At 39.3% G+C, this 21,117-nt stretch overlaps 1 protein-coding gene across 2 annotated transcripts; it reads left to right on the forward strand.

The window, feature by feature from the left end:
- The first annotated feature begins 2,539 nt into the window (after nucleotides 1–2,539).
- Nucleotides 2,540–17,472, forward strand: ccdc112 (coiled-coil domain containing 112). Of its 2 annotated transcripts, XM_004910491.4 has the most exons (11): nucleotides 2,540–2,628; nucleotides 2,706–2,808; nucleotides 4,675–4,781; nucleotides 6,910–7,031; nucleotides 7,965–8,054; nucleotides 9,826–9,901; nucleotides 10,794–11,178; nucleotides 12,762–13,178; nucleotides 14,578–14,673; nucleotides 14,869–14,987; nucleotides 16,131–17,472. In XM_004910491.4, exons 2-11 carry the CDS (start codon nucleotides 2,764–2,766, stop codon nucleotides 16,159–16,161), a joined length of 1,488 nt encoding a protein of 495 aa, XP_004910548.1. In that variant the 5' UTR covers nucleotides 2,540–2,628; nucleotides 2,706–2,763; the 3' UTR covers nucleotides 16,162–17,472. The 2 variants fall into 2 exon arrangements, with proteins under 2 accessions (XP_004910548.1, XP_017945360.1); XM_018089871.2 differs by having other exon boundaries at nucleotides 2,564–2,808.
- The last annotated feature ends 3,645 nt before the right edge of the window (nucleotides 17,473–21,117 follow it).

Genomic DNA, 21,117 nt, shown 5'->3' on the forward strand with positions numbered 1-21,117 from the left:
AAAAGGCACTAAGTTTTTCCAGGAGCAGTAACCAATAGCAAGCAATAAGATGATTGCTTTTAAACAGGTGACAAGTAAATGCTTCCTGTTAATTGGTTGCCATGGGTTACTGTTCCTGAGCAAATTTAGTGCCTTTTACAAATATCCCGAAAGGTGCTGTATACAAGGCTATCACATGGCAAAAAAAAAAAAAAAACAGGCTTACATTTAGTTACATGACTATTACAAGAACATTTTGGCTAGTTAAGCAGAAAGAACTGCATTTCAGCTGTATCTCTAAGGTACCTATATTTCACCATTTAATGTAACTAATTTCCATGGTCCAATGTCAAGTAATCATTTTCAGTCCCCACAACCTAACCTGCAATTCTTGAGACCTAGCATAGAGATCGGTTGGGTCATGGCTGCAACAGCACCCTGATACGGCTAGACCTCAAGCACAGGCCAGGCAATCTTTATAAAAAAAAAAATCCATCAAATTTAAAGGAGTAGTTTACCTTTGAGTTGAGTATGTTATAACAATGTCCTAATTTCAGCAAATCTTCAAATGTTCCTTATTTTTACAATGTATGAATAATTTACCTTCCTCGTCTGCATTTTTCCATCTTTTAAATAGGGAACACTTACCCCACCAGCCAAAAGCTTATTGATTTATGTTGGATTTTGGGGGACAGATTTATCAATGGGTAAATGTTCATTCATCCCATTAATGAATACTCTTTAAAATTTCATAGAAATGAACAAAGATTCCTTCTGCCCAGTCCAATATTCTGGCATGATTCTGGCTCTAACACTGTTCGGGATTATAAATATATCCTTAGAAATATTGTGTATCAGCATTATACAGGCCCATCATGCATAACTTATAGAGACATCAATGACAGGCATTCACATGGGTGCACTGTCAGAATAATGCCAAAAGCAGGGTAGCAGCAGTGCAATATGTGTGCTGCCCCAAGCCTTGATGCCATGACAGTGCCAGTGTTAGTTACTATCAGAGATGCTCCAACAGAATGCCCATGGTAATGGTAATGCCTGTCTGTGCTGTATCAGCTGAAAGCTTGTGGAGAATGTAAATTACTCTAAACCAGTTTATATTTTATTGCACTTATTTTATTACTTAAAGGCAATAACATTCTGCCTTCTACACTGTGTTTGGATATCTTTGTTCTAGGTACAGCAAGTAATTATGGTAGCAAAAGGAAGACCTCTGTAATAATTCTAAGGATTAATCACTTGTCAGTCACTTGTGGCATTTTCTCTTCTGAATTTGAATTGTGGATTGCACTCATTGCATCACCACAATAGGCTGCTAGTTCCATCTGCCAAAACTTTATTGCTCTAGTTCTATAATGCAGGCTTTTGAAGATAATTTGCCTTAAGTTTAATTAAGGAGAACATATAGCCCATGATGTTATGTATGTGCAAAATTTAAACAAACAATAATATTTACTTTTCTGGTTTATAGTCAACAAGATGAATTTATTTACCATGGGAGGTGGGTTATTTTACCCACAGTGCAGTATTCTTTTAAGAAATCTCATTCAGGATAGCTTCATTAGGGACACTTGGAAGAGCAGGAGGATGGCTGAAAGCAGTGTGACAGACACAGTACTTCATGACAGACACAATACTTCCCCTCCTCAGTATTTCATGACAGACACAGTACCCCCCCCCCCAGTATTTCAAGAATTTAAGTTAACTTTTAGTATGTTATAGAATGTCCTATTCCTAGAACATTGCAATTAATCTTCATTATTTCTTTCCTATAGTTTTTGAACAATCTGCCTTCTGCCTCTTGCTAACAGAGGTTACGGACTCCAGCAGTTAAAAAAAACTATTGCTCTGTGAACTTACAATTATATTATTATTGTTAACTTGTATTACTTATTTTTCTACTCAGTCCCTTTCTTATTCATATTCATGTTTCTTATTTAAACCAGTCTGGTTGCTAAGGTAAACAAGAGCCTAGCAACCAGATAGCTGCTGAAATTCCAAACAGGAGAGCTGCTGAAACAAAAATAAATAAATGAAAGACTGCAAAAAATAAATAATCATAAGAGGTCCCTGGCAGAGGTGGGGGGCAACAGAGCAAATATGAAACTTTTAGCCCTACATAATAATAATAATATTAATAATAACAACAACCATCCAAAATGGGCAGGACTGAGGGAAGGGGAAAGAAGGCACCAGATTGTGCTCAGCAAAGTAAGAAGACCAGAATGTGCTCATTTATTTCATTCCTATTTCTCTTCAATTATTAACCCCCCTCTTGCTCCTCGCAAACAACTGCAGCCTTACTAGTAAAAACCAGAAATAATCAGCAGTGAAGTTGCACACAAAAGCTACCTTTCCTGCTCCATCTGCCACTAAAAACATCCAGCTCAATTGATAACACATACTACAACTTGAAAAGCTTCTTTCTATTGAACTTGTCTGTCTCTGTTACACCTAGTCCCCTCCCTTTCCCCTCTGCTCTCTCTAGGACTGGCCAGCTGAGAGCAAAAAACTATTGGTTCAAAAAATGATTGACATTCACCGTGACTAATCAGAGGTAAGGAAGCCTCTGCATTTGACTGTTCTGTAGCAGCAGCAGCAGCAGCGCGTAAATGAACTTATAGGATTCAGGTTAGCATTCACTCTTCTCTCTGTTTAGTTCTACTCCCTGACAGAGGTTTTAAACCGGGACAGGTTCCCTCCCCCAGGTTCCTCCCAAGACTCTGTGCAATGTGAAGCCTGACTGAGTGGGTTACGCACAACAACATGGCTACCTTAGCAACGAGGATGTGTGAGGACTCCGCTGTACAGGTACTGAGTAATTACTGCTGGGCTGTGGTGGGGAGCCGTAGCACCTATGAAATGTATATACGTGATCCCCCAGGCACTTGGGCACCCTGTGGGGCATCTGCCAGTGCCTTTTTGCCTACAACTCTTTCCCATTCAGCTCTTTCCCATTCACATCACATTTAAAGTAAAATATTCTTGGTGGGGTTGCGGTGATGTGAGATATCTGTATCTGTAGGTGCAGGTTATACCAGTGCCAGGTGGTTCCCCTGTCCCCCCTCTTGCTGGTGCTTTATTGGTATATCTCTAACTTGAAGGTTCTCATTGGCTATTTGCCTACTAACGCATCATGTGCCCCCTAAGGTGCAACTATCTCTGGCACACAAATCCTTATAAACATTTAAAATAGTAACACCAAATTTTTTTACTTAAAGGGCACCCTAAAATTGCTTCCCCCAGCAGAGGTGCGTACTAATAGAGCCCGCACTCCAGTAGGGGGAAACAAAAGTCTTTTTAAAAAAAAAAAATTAGCCCCCTATATCCACCGCTCCGGCATCACCAGGGCCGCTGCTGGCCAAATGGGTGCCCTAAGCAGAAATTTACTTTTGTGCCCCCTCCCCCAAATATTACGGAAGTAAAAATAAAATAACACACAGTGCCCCCAATTGCCCCCATAGATTGATTGAACTATCCGGGACAGCAGGATGCGCTATAAAAACCGGCGGGACAGTGTTGGGGGTATGTTATAATATATAAAAATGTTTTTTTTTTTTGGAGCAGCTGGGATGGTGCCCCCCTGGGAGTTGGTGCCCTATGCAGACTGAGTACTCTGCTTATAGGGAGCGGCGGCCCTGTGCATCACACACGCGCATAATAAGTGAGCGGAAAGTCTTACTCATTATGTGCATGCGCACTAAAGAACATGGCCACCCACACTGGGTGCTCCCTCCTGGGGTGGATGACCTAGCACCGGCGGGTACTGTTTTTTTTAAACAAAAAACTATTGTTTCCCCCTCTATTGGACTGCACATCTGGTAGGGGGAGCAAATTTAGGGTGATACGTACCCTTTAAATCCCCCCAAATCAGCAATAATTTCCCCCAAAATAGATAAAATGATAGGTAAGGCTATTGATAGGTAAGGCTTACTTCCCCTTCTATTTTTTTAAATCTTCAGTGTGAATTTGACTTTTGAAGTGCCCCTTAGGAGAAAGGCGATACTTCAAGCTGCTGTCGCCTTTTGGCCTTTCTCCAAGGGGAAGTAAGCCTTACCTATCATTTTATCTGTTTTGGGGGAAATTTAGTATAACAAAAAATTTGGTGTTGCTGTTTCTTTAATATTTATTTTTAATATCAGTTTCTATAATCTGTGCTAATCCCAGAACTTTAAGTGGCCAGGATTGAAAATGGTTCAATACCCCTTAAAATGTTTTAACCCCATTTACTTAAAACCCATTTGTGTCTCAGCTTGGCTACAGGCACAGATTTGCAAATAAAAATAGGTAAAACATCCCGCATTGTAGGTTAGTGCTAAGTGCTTCAGCAAAGTAGTTCTGTTTTACTGCTATGTATTGGGTACAGCAGAGCCTTGGGGTCTCTGCACTGGTGTTGCCACTCATGCAGTAAATTACACCAATTATTACATTAATTTGCTTTCATTAGCCAAAAGTTGATTATACGTGACCAGAGTTTGTTGGACAATTTGGCTGTTTTAGCTATATTAGCCAACTGTCAGGACATGTAAATCAGCTCAGAGTCTGCCTGAGAGACCGCAAAATGGAGTGGAACAGTAGCAGTTAGCCATTCATGTGCATGGACAGCCATGCAGTATGTATCCATGCAAACATGAATGTTACATTTCAGGTGTTATTATTCTATATTGTTTTTAACAGAATGAAAGCCATTTCAGCCATGTTGGTGGGGAGAGAAACTGGAAGATAAAGGCTGATCAAGCAAAAAAAGCAGAGTATTTTCGTGAATTAGAGAAGATCAAAGGCCAGTAAGTAGTATAACATCTTCTTTTTAATGTGTTGGATAAAATACTTAACCTTTCCAAATTATTTAACTTTTATTAGTTTAGACTTTACTCTTTTGTTACTTTTCTTAATTACACTCCTATCTGCTTGGACCTGGTATCCAGGTCAGACTGGTCTGCATGTGGGCCCTGTTCCTTTTGGGCCCCACTGGCCCAGGCTTTATTCTTAAATCCTAGTATGTGTGTAACATTTAGTAATCAGTGCGTAGCCCTGTATGTGCAGAGTGTGATCAATGTTAGCATAGTGAAACAAAGAATATATATACTGTAGATATATACTGTTGTGCAGTGTTAAACACATTATTAAACCATTATAATAAAAAAGCATGTCCCACGCAAGCTATATTAATTAAACTAATATTGAAAATGGTGAATATTGCCTCTTTCTCATGGGGGAAAGCATGAAAGAATGTCCTAGTGAGGTGAGGGGGGGAATACTAAGGTGATTTTTCAAGGTTGGGGTACGAAATATGTAGAGGAAAGAAGTAAGGCTACAGCCACACCAGCCTGTGGATAAACTCCGGGCAAAAATCAACCCCTACACTCAAATCAGCACTCTTATGCGTCTGTCCCTGGATCCATCTAAGGAAAGAAATTAAGAATTAATGGGGAAGAGAAGAAAAAAAAAAAACAAGATGGAAAATCAATGATAAAAGAAGAGAAGGGGGTATTATGGCAGAGAGCATGGAGCAGTAGAAAATGAGTTAGGAGGTACAGAAATCCCTGTAGGCATCAAAACATTTAAAACATTGGACACACAACATTTTAGAGCTTTCCCTTTCTTAATCTCATGTGCACAGATGTTGCTAAAATGTTTGGCAAAAAACTAATGTTTTTTTTTTTTTTTCAAAAGAATTTTCCCTTAAGGCAGTTGTGATTTACCTATTAGTAGAAAGAGTTGTTGTCTTGATTAATCACAATTTTTCTTTTCCTTTTTTTTGTTTTATAAATCTGCCTAAGAGTTAGTGGCTCTAGGCACATTTCTAAATCTAGGTTAGTGTATTTTGGCTCATTTGTTTCTTAAAGGAGAAGCAAAATTACAATCACTTGTGGGTGCCAAATGTTAGGCACCCTTCAGTGATTTAAATATCTTACCTGATACCCAGGGTCAGTGTTTCTGTTTGCTGAAAACCACGACAGCCCAGAGTACTTATGTATGAACACCACACCACAATCTTCCTCCTTCTTCTGTTGCCCTGGTCCAGCGCATGTGCCATACAGTGGAAAACAGTCTATTTGCTATTTGTCTGTGGTGTGAAGAAGTTAGAAGCTAAGAAGACTGCGACGTGCTGCTCTACAGAAGTACCCCTGGGACTGGTGTAGTTTTCTGCAAACAGGAGCACTGCCCTAGGTATGTATGTATGTATATGTATTTATGTATATCTTTATTTATAAAGCGCTACTTATGTACGCAGCGCTGTACAGTAGAATACATTAATACAAACAGGGTGTTAATACGATAATAATAAATAAATACAAAGTATAACAATAAATACAAGATAAATACAGCTGCAATAAGTTAACAGTCGAGGACACAAGAGGAAGGAGGTCCCTGCCCCGTAGAGCTTACAATCTATATGGGAGGGTAACTTACAGACACAAATAGGCAAATGCGGTATAAGTGCTGTAGGTCACAGTGGGTGACATTACAATATAAGTGCTAGTTCCCAGATCAGGTGCTGGGTGAGTGCTCCAAAAGGTAGTCTTTTAGTTTAGTTTTAAAAAGACTGAGGGAGGATTCTCTCCGGAGGAAATCAGGGAGGGCATTCCAAATGTAAGGGGCAGCAAGGCAGAAAGGTTTAAGGCGGGAAACAGCAATAGTAGTGGGGGGCGCAACCAAACGATTGCTCTGCGAGGAACAAAGGAGTCGGCCTAGGTATCAGGTAAGCGATAGTAATCATTGGGGGTGACTAACATTTGGCACCTCCCAGTGATTATAGATTTTCTTTCTCTTTTAAAGCCAGTTAGTCAAATTGGCGGGTGCCCCCGCCAGTCACGTGTCCTGCACCCCCTAACCCCCTTTCCCCCCAAGGTCCTCCACCAGATGTCCCTGAGCATGCATAAGTTAAACCTTAAATCTTTCTCTTTTCAGAATTGCAAATTTAGAAAAAGACAAAAATGGGAATCTGTACAGTAAGAAGAATGATTTTCGGGCAGAGTACAGCGTCCTTGAAGAATATGAGGAAAAACTGGCTTGCAGCAGGAGAGCAGAAAGTAAAGGATTTATTGACTTTAATTAAACAACTATGAAATGAAAGAGAATAAAAGTATTTGTTTTGTGTAATTTAAAGAAGGAAATGTACAATCACTGGGGGTGCCATAATGTTAGGCGCCCCCCAGTGATTGTAATCACTTACCTTATACCCTGGGCTGGTGCTCCTGTTAGGAGAAAACCTTCTACTGTGTATGTGCAGTAGAGTGAAAAGCCAAACTTTAACAAAAAAATCACCCAGGCTGGTGCAGTTTTCTCCTAACAGGAGCTGGCGCTTGCACAGTAGGCTGAATATTTAAATATTACTTTTATAACCAGTGGACTGGAATTTGTTTTATAGTTGAGTGTAGGGATGAGATGTGAGCCCAAACCACTACATGGAGGGGCAGGCTGCATGCATATGTATAATTTATATGTTTATTCAACTGGAGATTAGAAACATGACACATTATAGTACAGCCATGTCCTGGTATTATTGGTTGAGAAATGTAATGGCCCTTAATGTATTCATACCTGTAAACATAATACTCCGTAAAAGGGGTGTCAGTGTATTGCACTGAAATGTTCTGTTTCTTGAAAATCCTTGAAGTTACCATCAGTTCACAATGGCTTGATGTATACTGATCCAGACTCTGTTTATGGACCATAGTTTCAGTCTAAATGGAGCACCTTAGTGCTAAAGAGTAGGCATGATGAGAAAACGCAAAAACAGTTTTATAGTTCTACTCTGGACTCCTTTACAATAAAGATTGCACAAGCTACACATCTCTATTCTGCATCTTTTTATATGTAAGTTCAGACCTTTACAGCTACAACCAAATGTTTATATTTTATCATTTGTTTAAATGAATGTCCTTTCTTCCTCCCTCCCTCCCTCCCTCCCTCCCTCAAACCTTTGTATTATTCCTGATAGAAGTGAATTCTTTGTTTAACAGAACTTAAGGCAAAACAGCAGCTTTCAAAAATCCATAACCATGTAAAAAGACTGCAGCGCCAGCTGATAGATGTGAAACCAACTCCAGAATGTAAGTTAATATTGCCCAGTAAATATAATGCAGGAATCATTTAACCTTGCCTAGATTATTATTAGCCTAATTTCCCTGTTTTCAGTTATTTTGTGCAAATGTTTATGTTTACATAGTGTATTTTTCTTTTTTTAACAGAATCCTTATATTAAATGACCATGGAAGTCTTAAAGGGCATCTAAAGCTCAAAACAAAATTTAGCCAATGTCTTTTCAGTTAGGGCTAGTGTAAACAACTGGGAGTACAGCATCATGTGACACTGAATGTCTTTGAAAGCAGTCCCATCAAAGAAACCTCTCTTTCATGCGCTCCAGCTCATAGACATGTACATACTATGTTTTTGTACTTCACCATCACAGAACCAGAGCATTCTGATTAGAACTCATCAGACTTGACTTGTGGCCAAGAGTTTAGTAAACATGAATGTCACCACTGCACAAGATAAGGGACAAGGGGTCATTTCACAGAGGGGTGTTTTCACAGTCTGTTTTGTTTTGTGTCATAAGGCAGCCGTACACGGGCCAAGTCTCTGAAAGTGATCAGACCACAGGCCGAACAGTTAGGGCTCTGGCACACGAGGAGATTTGTCGCCTGAGTTTTTTCCCCCTCATGCGAGTTGAGCTCCAGGCGATCTGCTACCCATGGTACACTCAATAGTTAACCCCCCCCTCATGTTTACTTAAGTCGCTCAGAAAAGGGTCTGTGTGCGATTTGAAACAGCAGGCGATTTGAAGTAGCCTCATATGTTTTGACGCTGGCGATTTCCATTGGTTTAGCATTGGCGTCTTGTCGCTCGTCTTGTCGCCAAATCGCTCTTTTTAAAATCACCGGCGACAAATCTCCTCGTGTGCAGAGCCCTTAAAGAAGTGTACTAGAAGCTGCAAACAGTACAGTTGTCTTTCTATTGTTCCTATCATTTATGCAGAGCTGTGGCTCTTCTCCTCTGCTGATAAGCCATGCACTAGCCAACATGGTGGTAGATTGTATTTTCAAACCTTTCTGATCCCTGGACTGACTGATATGCATAGTAGATGGATATTAGTTATCGGGCCAGCATACACACACAGATAATTGTACAAAGCTTTTTTTCGTATGATTTTATCTGTGCATGTATGGCCACCAAAAGTCTGAAAGCACACAGCCACATTATATATCATTGGAAACAGATCAAACCATCAAAGACTCAAGCTTTTAGCAAACCTTAAACAAGAATCATGTATACAAATAGTTTAAATCCTGTCATTTATGAGACCTAATATAATTTCGATAGCAGTAATAAATGTTAATAAGAGTCCCAGCATTAAATGGTGGTGGGATTTCAAGGTACAATTAAGGAATGCATATGAAATGGTCCTGTCAGCAGTTCTGAAATCAGCTGTAAGTGTAGTAATTAAGATATAATAATAACAGTTTTTATAGTTGTTACAGTATATTACATACACCTTGATAAAGGAACAGTAACACCAAGAATGAATATGTATCAAAGTAATTAAAACATTATCTGCTGTTGCCCTGCAATGGTAAAACTGGTGTGTTTGTTTCAGAAACGTTACTATAGTTTATATAAATAAGCTGCTGTGTAGCCATGGGGGCAGCCATTCAAGCTGGAAAAAAGGAGAAAAGGCACAGGTTACAGCTGACATAACTATTGTAATGCAAAAAAATGATGTATATCTGTTATAAACTTTGTGCTGTGATAATGTGATGCATAAATAAATAAATTAGAACTTCAGAAATTAATGTTCATTGTTTTTTTTTCTACACCTGGCAGTTGTTGAGAAGCTTAGAGTAATGATGGAAGAAGTAGACAATGCTATCTGTACATTTAAAGAAGAACAGCGAATAATGTAAGTAGATTCAAACAGATTCACCATATATACACCAGTGCCTCCCGTTTGTGTATGATTTTTTCCTGTCCCAACATCTGTTGTATGTGTTTAATAACACTAAAGTATTTTTACGGTATGTTGTAAGAGGTTTGGGACCCAAAATGCTTGCCAATGTTTCTGCGGCTGTTCTGCAACCAGACAACAGGTGTCAGCTGAGACCTTGTGTTGTAAAACTGCAGGCAGCAGGCATTGGTTTTAACTAGGAGAATTCTGTGGTGCCAGTGCTCATTGCTGGTCCATTGCAAGTATTAAACATTTATTAAAATTCGGATTTTTATGGTATATTTTTTTGATACCACAATTTAACTCGTTTCCACAAATGTCCATCATTTATCATAAGATCTGGATTGAAGACACACAAATGAAAAAAAGTCACAGAAAAAAAGCAAAAACTGGGATCTTTTTCGATTTGTTGCACAGAAACTGTGACCCCGAGACAAAATTTGTTTTTTGGGCAAAAAAACTTGAAATGAAAAAATCAAGTGATACTAAATGCCCCCCTAAATACATTAAACATTAAATAGCTGGGCCATATATGTCAGTGTAAAACTCAGTGGTGCATCCTATCATTATGAGCCTTTTTGCATTGTTAGCATTGACACCAGGGAGTTTTGCATACATTAGACCCATTATGTCAAATTACTTGTCAGTTATAATTGTGTTTCTTGATCCTCACATGTAATAAAACTAAAACACATTATGTAATACGTGTTCCTAATTGGATATTGTTTTACTTCACATATTCTGCTTTTTTTAGGATACTAGAATTAGAGCACTGATTCTTCTCTTCTACATATTATGACAGATTTCATCATTTGCTTTATTTTACTAATTGCATATTTTTGTTTAGCTATGAAGAACTTATGAAAGAGGAGAAAACTACTAGCAATGAGCTAAATGTACTGGAAAAAAAAATAGAGGGATCGTTAAATACAGCACCAGAAAAGACCTTCAGAGCACCATGTGGCAAAACACCAGCAGAGAAAATGACCTCATGTCAGCTACCAGAAGAAGTGGTGGTATTTGAAAGGTTCCTGCAGCAGACAGGAGGGCGTCTAGGAGGGTGGGATGACTTTGACCACCAGAGCTTTCTAAAGGTGTGGACAAAGCACAAGGGCAAAGCTACTTATCTAGAGGAAGCCTTGGCTTATTTGCCTAGCAGAACAAGAGAGGATGTTCAGCAACATGAGGCCTGGTATCAGGAGTTTCTCTTTTTAGAGGAGAAAAAGAAAGAGGTGAGTAAATAAATAAAAAAAGAGTAAATACATTTTAAAGGAATGTCATATAAGTAAACATTTGGTTGCCAACATGTTGAACTCCTTCCCTTGGGATGAGCTGAAGTAGTACCATAATTGTGCTCAGCAATATGATGAGATAATATGAGAATGCTTTTCTAGATACACTTGCAATTCTAGCTTGAGTTTACCCTACAATTTAGTTGAAAAACTTAATTTCTGTCTTTGATTATATATTTGTAACTATAGGTAATTGACTAATATACCAATGTTTTTACCATATCTGTAACCTTGTAACCTTGTTGGCCCTCTGTTAGACTACAGGTCAAATTACCTACAGCCTGTTTTCCCTTTTTCCTTCCCTACTCTGCCTGTCTTGCTCAACCCTGCCTGTGTGTGCCGTACTCTGCCTGCCCTGTGCTGCCTGTGGGAGGTGAACCTGGCAGGGGTTTGTTCTGGGAGTTAGTTTGCATTTGGAAATAGTTGTTGGGGGGTCCCTAAGGTGTGTAATTATGTGCTGGGGGTTGCTGTGCTACCCACAGGGAAAGAGGAAGCATATGGGTTTACGGGTATGGCTTAATTTGACATATAAACTTCTTTTACATATTAGTGATGGGTTATATCCCTGCAGTGAGCACCAACCATTTGGGTTTTTGCTGTGCCTACCCCATGTGGGTATGGTCTTAACAGCTGTTGTAATAACATGGGTGTGGTTTGAAAAAAGGGAAGTGGTAAAAACTGGCTTCCATTATCTGCTCTGCATCACGTAAGCCAGATAAATTCCAGCCCTCAGTGCTGCAGTAGTTGGACAGCACTGACCTTTTTGTTGCCATTAGAAACTGCACCTGTGCAAACTTTGGCATAGTTGCCTACCTTGATGCCGTGTGCAAGTGTATTTTTGAGCGCATTCCCCACAATGTAGTTTTTCCCCAAAATGTTGGCATCATTGTGCTGTGCCTAGGTGCGGAGGTAAATGAGCCCTTGTGTGTTATTGCATATAGGAGTAAATGTTTGACAGCCTGAAGTCCAGAATAACCATATGTTTTATTGAACATCTATTATCTAGAAATTAATTATCCAAAAAGCTCATAAATACATAAATGCCATTTTTTAAGTCAATTCTTATTTTTTTGCTAACTATTCTAACAAAAATTGTCAGTTGCAAAACAGTCCTTTTGGATTTTTTAATGTTTAAATATTTTTAAATTGGTCAAATGGAAAGACCCCTTATCTGGAAAACTACAGGTCATAAGCATTCCAAATAATAGATCCCATACCTGTAAGGGCTCTGGTACATGGGGGGGCAACTTCTGCGGTTTTGGGGAAATCCACATTTGTCACGGGCGACTAATCTCTCCGTGTACCAGAGCCCTAAAACAAAGTAGTTGCACTAACAACATAGGAATTTTGCAGCATAGTACCGCCTTCTTGCTTCCTCCATCTTCTCAAAGTACAAACAGGTCCTTATGAATACTGTACTTTTCTGTTAATATGCTAATGTATATGTACAGTATGACAAGAAGCATGAAAATATGCAGACATGCCTGGTTACATAAAGGTTATTCCTACCTCTTTTTATTCAGGCTATTCAGGAATGGAAGGCCAAAAAACAACTGGAAAAGGGGGAGATAGTGAAGCTTCAAATAAAAGCAAAGGAGATTCAGCAGTTTAATCGGCAGAAACAAGAAGAATCCCAAAAACAAAAAACAGAGGAAGAGAAACGCAGGAAGCAACAGGAGTTGGAGGCTTGGAAGAGACAGAAGGAGATAGATGCAGCTGCACAAATTCAAGCCAAAATAAAAGAGGAAGAGGAGCAGCTGAAGAAACAGAGAAAGGAGCGCCAGCGCCAGCTTGAAGTCAAGCTTTTAGTGGAAGAGCACATCCGAATTAGGAAGGAGAAGGAGGATTTTTTGTTGCTAGAAAAACAGATGCAAGAGGAAATGGAGCAAGAAGAGAGAAGGAAAATGGCAGTATTTGAGATATGTAGATTCCAAGATAGGGTAAGTGATGTCAAAGGTTAGGGCTGTGTATGCATGCTAAGGATGGGTCTACATTAAAATGTGTATCTGTGTTTACCTACATATGTATTGTGACACTCAGTTTACATTGTGTGTTCAACTTTACCCAAAGGTATTTGTATATCAACATTGTTTCATTTTAATGGAGTGTTTACCTTTAAATTTTAGTATGTTGTAGAGAGTGCCATTCTGAAACAATCTGCAGTTGGTCTTCATTTTTTATTCTGTTTTTTAATTATTTAGCGTTTTATTCAGCAGCTCTCCAGTTGTGAGGTTTAACTGTCCTATAAGCTGATGCAGGGCTGATTATTAAATTACGATGCTAAGGGCCTGCGTTTTTTTCCCCCTGGCGCTTTGGCAACAAGTCGCCACGACAATACACACGAAGAGATTTCATGCTAGTTGAGCTCCAGGCGATCTGCTACCCATGGTACACTCAACAGTTACCTCTCCCACATGTTTACTCAAGTCACTCAGAAAAGGGTCTGTGTGCGATTTTGACAGCAGGCGACTTGAAGTAGCCTCGTATGTTTTGACGCTGGCGATTTCCATTGGTTTAGCATTGGCGTCTTGTCATTCGTCTTGTCGCCAAATCGCTCTTTTAAAAATCGCCGGCGACAAATCTCCTTGTGTGCCAGAGCCCTAAGTGCACTGGTTTCTGGGCTGCCACGTAGTAATTATCTATATTTAGATAATATCTAGATTTTCCCTGCTAAAGGGCTGCGGTTTCTGCCCTAATTTTTTAGTTAGGCTTTAGTTCTCCTTTAAAGGAACAGTAACACCAAAAAATAAAAGAGCTTTAAAGTAATAAAAATATAATACACTGTTGCCCTGCACTGGTAAAATTGGTGTATTTGCTACAGTAACACTACTATAATTTATATAATAGGCTACTGTGTAGCCATGGGGGCAGCCATTCAAGCTGGAAAAAAGGAGAAAAGGCACAGGTTACATAGCAGATAACAGATAAGTTCTGTAGAATACAATAGTGTTTTATCTGTTATCTGCTATGTGCCTGTGCCTTTTCTCCTTTGAATGGCTGCCTCCATGGCTACACAGCAGCTTATTGATATAAATTATAGTAGACTTTCTGAAGTAAACATACAACTTTTACCAGTGCAGGGCAGCAGCACATTATATTTTAGTTAGTCATTTTTTGGTGTTACTGTTCCTTTAATGGTAAACCACCCCTTTAACATTTTACTTATTACACATCTTGTTTTCTGTAAATTGTACGTGCAAAACCTTCTAGCATTTGTACTATAGCAGTGTTTCTCAAACTACATGCTAAATTTTATTTAAGGTTTTGGAGCTGTTGATTAAAATTAACTTATTACAAGGAATGTACAAGAAATATAATGTTTAAAATGTAATGTTTTAGGACCTGAGAAAACTTGAGGAAAAAGCTCAAGAGAGGAGAGCGAAGGAAAAATCTGAAGACGAAAAGGAGAGAAGGCTTGCAAAGTTAAAAGAAAAGGTAAAAACTGTCAAGCAAGTAGCAGTATTTCTCTTCTGTAATACACAAATGAATACCAGTGTTTTATTGGAAAAATAGAAACACAGGTTTAGTCAATAGATTTCTCACAGTGTCTCACAGTGTAGTTTTGCTAATTTTAAGGTTTTTTTTAAATTATTTTATGAAGCTCATTCAGATACTATTGACTAATAATAGGTCCAAGTTCATGTTGATCGAGATCCTTCCAGGCTGTGTAAACTCACTAAAGGATGGGAGGAGCGTTGCAAAGAGACCGGGCCAAGTGGATCGGCACCATTACAACACATTCCTCACCGGTAAGGGTGTTTGTATTTTCAACAATGGTAAATAAATATAGTCTTTATAAACAAATTATTGCAATCTTTACTATTTTATGGATTTTGTTTGAAATTTGGCTGTCTACCAATACTTTTTGCAGGGTTCAAAACAAATCTTGTAAATATGAAACCTTAAACTCTATATGACTCTAAAAATCAAATGAAAAGGACAATTTGTGTTAGCAGATTTTTCTAACATTTTAATAAGCAAATAAGAGTTTCAATTCTAAATTATTTACAGAAGGTTTGTTATTTTGCTGAATCCAAAAATTATGGATAATAAATCCTAATCATTTTACTGTGAGATTGTCTTACCTAATAGAAACTGTATCTAAACTACACTCATTTTTGTGCGGTTCACAAATATAGACAAATAATGAAGCTGTAGCCTTACAAATATATCAATATATACACCTTCTGCTTCAATAGAACAGGAGAGCCAGTTGGGCAACTATCCATTTCAGGAAGCAATGCCATATTTTTTCATAGTCTCAGATATCTCATAATGTGTACTGTGAATGTGCCAATCCTGGACCAGCACAAGGGATCCACTGGATACTATACTGTGCATACAAGATGCAAGAAAATAAAGATATATTTAGTAGTACTGAAAAAGAAAGTGATTAGATTTACTGGGCACATCCATTTAAACTTAACTTTCTTCATATTATAGACATTCATTCTCAATTAATCAGTTTAGAACGTGATAGAAAGACATTGTGGGCTTGATGCAAAGTTCAGCTGGTAGTGAACTTTCCATACATATTTGGATTATACCCATATTGATTTCTTGGATCAGTATAATATCTCTTTGACAAAAATGAAAATGTTGAAATCATCAAACACATTATAATTGCCTATCTTCCTCAGTCCAGCATGCACCCTCTTTGGTTGTATTCAAATGTAAGCTCAAAACCCACATTTAAGATTTTGACTACAGTTAGGGGGTGACTACAGGTGTATTCAAGTTCAAGTTTTTAATAGTTTAAAAATGTAAATGTTGCCCTATTGCACCCACATTTTCCTTTAATGGATTATTGCTCAAACTTATTTTTATTTTTTATGTGTTTATATGTATTTTCTCTTTACTAAGCATAAATGTAAACATTATTTTCCTCTTAGGGCTGTTCCAACCTGGAGACAAGGTTTATAGGTGGGATTTAAATGGAGAAGCTTTTACGATCCTTTCTTAAGTAGACACTTGAAGCTTGTGGCATTTGAAGACTTGACTTTAATTAAGAATCAATCTGAATTTTTTTTTTATTGATATATGCAGGTATTTATATATTATACTGTGTACTAATATATGAACAGTTTTTAATTTCCATGTTAAACAAACAAAAGTGATAAGTACATTAATTTTGCACAGTTGCAAATCATCAGGTATGGGATCCCTTATCCAGAAAGCTATGAATTATGGGAAGTCCATCTCCCATAGTACGTTGTACTTTATGGTAACTAAGCTGCATGAATCCATATTGGTGGCAAAACAATCCTATTAGGTCTATTTAACATTAACATTTACATGGTTTTTTTTTTAGCATCTTAAGGTATGGTGATCCAAATTACAGAAAGATCCCTTATAGGAAAAATGTATAACAAGCTGAATTCACAAAAATAAACAGAATATTAATTGCCTTCCAAAATAATTCTGTTCATTGTGTGATTGTAAGATTGCTTTGGTTTAAATTTGTTTAAATTATTTGTGCATAAAGCAAAATGGGCTTATCGATGTCTGCAGTCATGCAAGCAGATAATCCTGTAGATTTGCTATGCCTGGGTCCCCATGTTCTTTGTTTATGAATCAGAAAGCTGCTAAAATTCCAAACTGCAAAGCTGCTGAATAAAAAACTAAATAGTTTAAAAACCAAAAAAAAGGCCAGTTTCAGAATATCTCTGCATTATAATAATTCAATAAATAAATTAAAACGTCAGCTACCTGTTAAAACAAAGAAAAGAAACTGAAATTTGCAGTTTGCATCAGTATTGCATCCTTACTCTACAATATTTTGTAGAGCCACTTCTTGTAACAATAACAGTTTTATGGTTTTTGAGGTCTGTACCACGGTTTTTTTTACGAATCTCATCTGACCACAAAACTTCTTTTCACATCAGTCCTAAATCATTTTCATTTGTTTTGGCAAACTTATAGGAATTGCTTCTTTTATGCCACCCTCCTATACAAGCCATTTTTATACCAAACTCTTTACACCTATAAGAAAGTAGGCACTACAAATGGTCATTTATAGAAAGGTGCGCAGACACTGAGGGTAGATTTATTAAACTTCAAAAAAAACTTTCCTGATTTTTCTTGCCAAAATATGTGTGTCAGAAATTTCATGAAATTTGTATTGTTGGTCATTTATCATTTGTCATGACGTTCTTCAAGTGTGAAAGCCCCAAATATAAAATTTGGAATTCTTGGGAAAATGTGGAGTAATAAAACGATCTTTAATTAAACAAATCATGATGTGCTCATTGTTTTGAATAGATTTTGGCAGGTTTGTGCTTCCCAGCAAAAAATATGATTTGTGGGGGAAAAATGATTTTGGAGAACAAATAAAATTTGCATTCCAACCTTAGATAAATCTGCACTTGCAAATTGTGGAAGAAGATGTGACTGTGGGACATAAAAACTGACATTGTCCTAAAATAATATTTCTTTACAAGTGGATTTTGCAGAGGATTCATACTGCATCTCAGGGCTTCTGAATTTTGCAGTTTATACAGTATGTGCTTTTATGTTGCAATTGTGACATCAGATATATAGTCTATTCCGCAAACAAAAAACACTCCACTCACGTGCAAAGAGAGGATTTGTGGGGAAATGTTAATGCAGCCACTGAAAAAAAATCTGTACAACACTCAATTAGCCCATGTCTAAAGGCTGATATCATTGCGACATTGGGAGGTTATGTGACTGTGCCCAGGGCAGTCACAAGGTGGACCCTGGTGAAGAGAATTGAACCCTAAAGCCCATTGACATAGGGTGACCACCCTAACCACTAGACTATCCTTCCTCCTCCCACATTTAGGATGTTTTTTTTATTTGCTACATAGTGGCAGTTGGTGTATCCTAACTGAGTGAATGAAACATTCAGGGTTAAAGCCTGAGCTTTCCAGGCAAAATTTTAGTTTTAGCAGCGTCCCCTCTTTAAAGGGGAAATAGAAGTAAAAAAATAGAAGTAAATGCTTTTATTTTAATACCTTTGGGTTCAATTATGTCCATAACTGCTTGAAAACTGTGCTCTACCCAGACCTTTTGCCAGCTTCTGGTTTAGACTCTTCACTCTTCAGTATGTGGCTTGGGCCCTGATAGACTTCAGCAGAGCTACTTAAAGTGCAGTGAATATGCATAGGGTAGGTGGGGCTTTGCAATGTCACAGGCTTTCAGTTTCTGCTCTGCTTGCTCCTCTCCCCCCCAGCAGCACAAGAAGGAGGAAACTGGGAGGGGTTTTCCCTGCTGCTGTTGAGTAAAGCCTGTCAGTCAGTGCTGTGACCACTTCCTGTGGGAGACTGAAGCCAAACTCCCATGTTTCATTTTGCTCTGGCTTCTGAATAGAGAGGTTGTGTATGCAGCATTTTGAGGGAGGATGAATATTATAACTGAATATGAACTTTATTTTAAATGTCTCCTTTATTCACTTCACTGACACTTGTCGCAACTAACCTGTGCCCCTGTTGCATGTCCAGAACTACAGAGGTGCGTGACAGCATTGGCCCCCACCTTTAGCTGTTCCCAGCCGCCACCTTGTAAGCAGCACATACAAACTGGCACCCAAACTGGGATTTTGGGGCACGAGGTTGGACTGGCCCCCAACAGGGCACTGGATAAAAACCCGGTAGTCCCTAGTCCTGTTGGGGCCCCTTTTGGCCGGGCATGTTGGCATGTGGGCCGGATTGCTGTTGACCAGTAATCAGTAGGTGCTAGAGAAGTAGTGTGGGGGCAGAGTAGTGCAGGGGGTGGGCCCTTGATTCACTTTTTCCTCACGAAGAAGGTATTTAGACACTTACATCTCGTTACAGAAGTGGAATTAAACAGAAATATAGTATAGACAACATTAGAAAGCCCAGCTTGTACTAAAAAAATGATGTATACTTTTCCTTGGCAAAGTAAAATAACCCTTCAGGAAATGCCCCTAAAGTGAAATGACAAATGGCATATGAAATGCAAAATCCTGCTGGTAAAATCCACTTTTATTTTGTCTCAGTATCACCACTTTTGTGAATTCCCCCCATCAATGTGTTTAATTTGCTCTCAATTTAACCCTGCAATGCCCAGGGCTGCCCTGCACTATTAGGAATGAATGGGAATAAATGTATTTAAAATTTGCCCAGTTTTATGGTGTGACCCCTGACTGGACAGTGTTTTGGCAAATGGATCCTGACCACTTTATTATTCTTTTGTATAAAGATGCAAAGGCAATTTGTGCTCAGAGTTCATTAGATACATGAGCCCTGGCTGCTTGGCAGGGCCGGAACTAGGGGTAGGCAGAAGAGGCAGCTGCCTAGGGCGCAACGATTAGGGGGCGCCAGACAGGAGCCTCTCCTGCCTACCCCTAGTCTTCCTTCTTTGTCATTGCCCCCGCTGCTTGTTATTAGTGGCGGGGGCAATGATACATCGCATCGTGCACACACCCCCAATTGCTTATGCACACCAAAGGAACGGGGGGGGGGGCGTAGCGGGGCGTGTGGTGGCCGACCAGTTTGCCTACGGTGCCCAGTTGGCCTGCCCCTGCAGTTATCACATAATAACTTCCACTTTGTATGCCTAAACCCTCAGCCATTGCTTGTCATACAAAAGTAGCTTCTGTCCTTTCTTATATTTAATAATAAATCATATTATTATCATCCTACTGTAGGGACCGATAGGGTTAAGCTCCCTATGGCTTTATACCCTACCACTTCACACCTTTATTGTTATTGGGCAGAGCCCTTCTACTCCGGTTCAGTTATGTAACTGTATCCCCTATAGGTTTAGATAGGTTGACCACTCCCCTTGCAGACTGATATAGTGTCTAGTAAGGAGGAGTGGCTTCCTCTTTTGGTTGCATGCTGTCTTCCAAGCAGAGCTCCATCTGAGCCTGGGAGCAGACTGTAGGCCCCAGAAGCCATTGTACCCTAGAGGATACTATACCTCTAGTGAAAGTCGGGGACAGGGCCCCGTAAACGAGGGCCCCTTTTATAAGGTTGCACCTGGGCGTATTGACGTCACACGTACGCACGGGGCGCAACCTTATAAAAGGGCCTGCCACCGCCGTATAAGAAGCCGCATACGGAGAGCAGCCGCTGAAGAGTGTGAAGGGGGGGGGGGGCACTGTGGATTGGCGGTACATTCTATGGGGGCACTGTGTATGGGGGGTACTTTCTATGGGGGCACTTTCTGTGGGGGGGTACTGTCTATGGGGGCACAGTGTATGGGAGTACTGTCTATGGGGGCAATTAACAACTGTGTATGGGGGGTACTGTCTATGGGGGCAATTGGGGGTACTGTGTATGGGGGGGTACTGTGTGTTGGGCCATTGGGGGCACTGTGTATGGGGGACAAAACTGGTACATAGTTATAACTCACTTATAACTGACTGCCTTCTCTCTATATTTGTATTTTATATGTAGGAGTTGCTATATTGTTTTCCTTAGGAAGTACAGTATGAGGGTATAGCACATTTGTGTCTGATCCCGCCATTTCAACTATATAAAAAAATGGATGGTGTGGGGTAATTGGGGCGTGGTCACAAAAGTGGGCTGCAGGCGCCAAATCAATTTGTCCCTCTTTTCATTTTTCAAATGTTGGGAGGTATGTTATAGTTCACCATAAGAACCTCTCTGGCATCCATTTATACTATCTGCACTACACAGCCTCAGTAAGTTGTAGTCAAACTACACCCTCAGCTCCTATTCAGTATTCTCTCACATAGCGGAAACGGGGTCACATGTAACACACGCTCTACACTACATTTATATTTCAGTGACAGTAATACACATTCTCTTCCTCTCCACTCAGAAACCATTCCTAATCAATGGTTCCGACCCATCATTTCCTGTCTAAACGCCTCACTTCCGGCGACACGCCATCACGTGACTGTGACAAGTGAGTTTAGGTTCCCCA

This window comes from Xenopus tropicalis, chromosome 1, assembly GCF_000004195.4.
Source record: "Xenopus tropicalis strain Nigerian chromosome 1, UCB_Xtro_10.0, whole genome shotgun sequence".
NCBI classification, from domain to species: Eukaryota; Metazoa; Chordata; class Amphibia; order Anura; family Pipidae; genus Xenopus; species Xenopus tropicalis.

Coding starts and splice junctions, on each gene's coding strand:
- ccdc112 (XM_004910491.4), top strand. CDS start 2,764: ATGGCTACCTTAGCAACGAGGATGTGTGAGGACTCCGCTGTACAG. Junction 13,179..14,577: donor TATGTAGATTCCAAGATAGG/GTAAGTGATGTC, acceptor GTAATGTTTTAG/GACCTGAGAAAACTTGAGGA. Junction 14,988..16,130: donor TTACAACACATTCCTCACCG/GTAAGGGTGTTT, acceptor TTTTCCTCTTAG/GGCTGTTCCAACCTGGAGAC.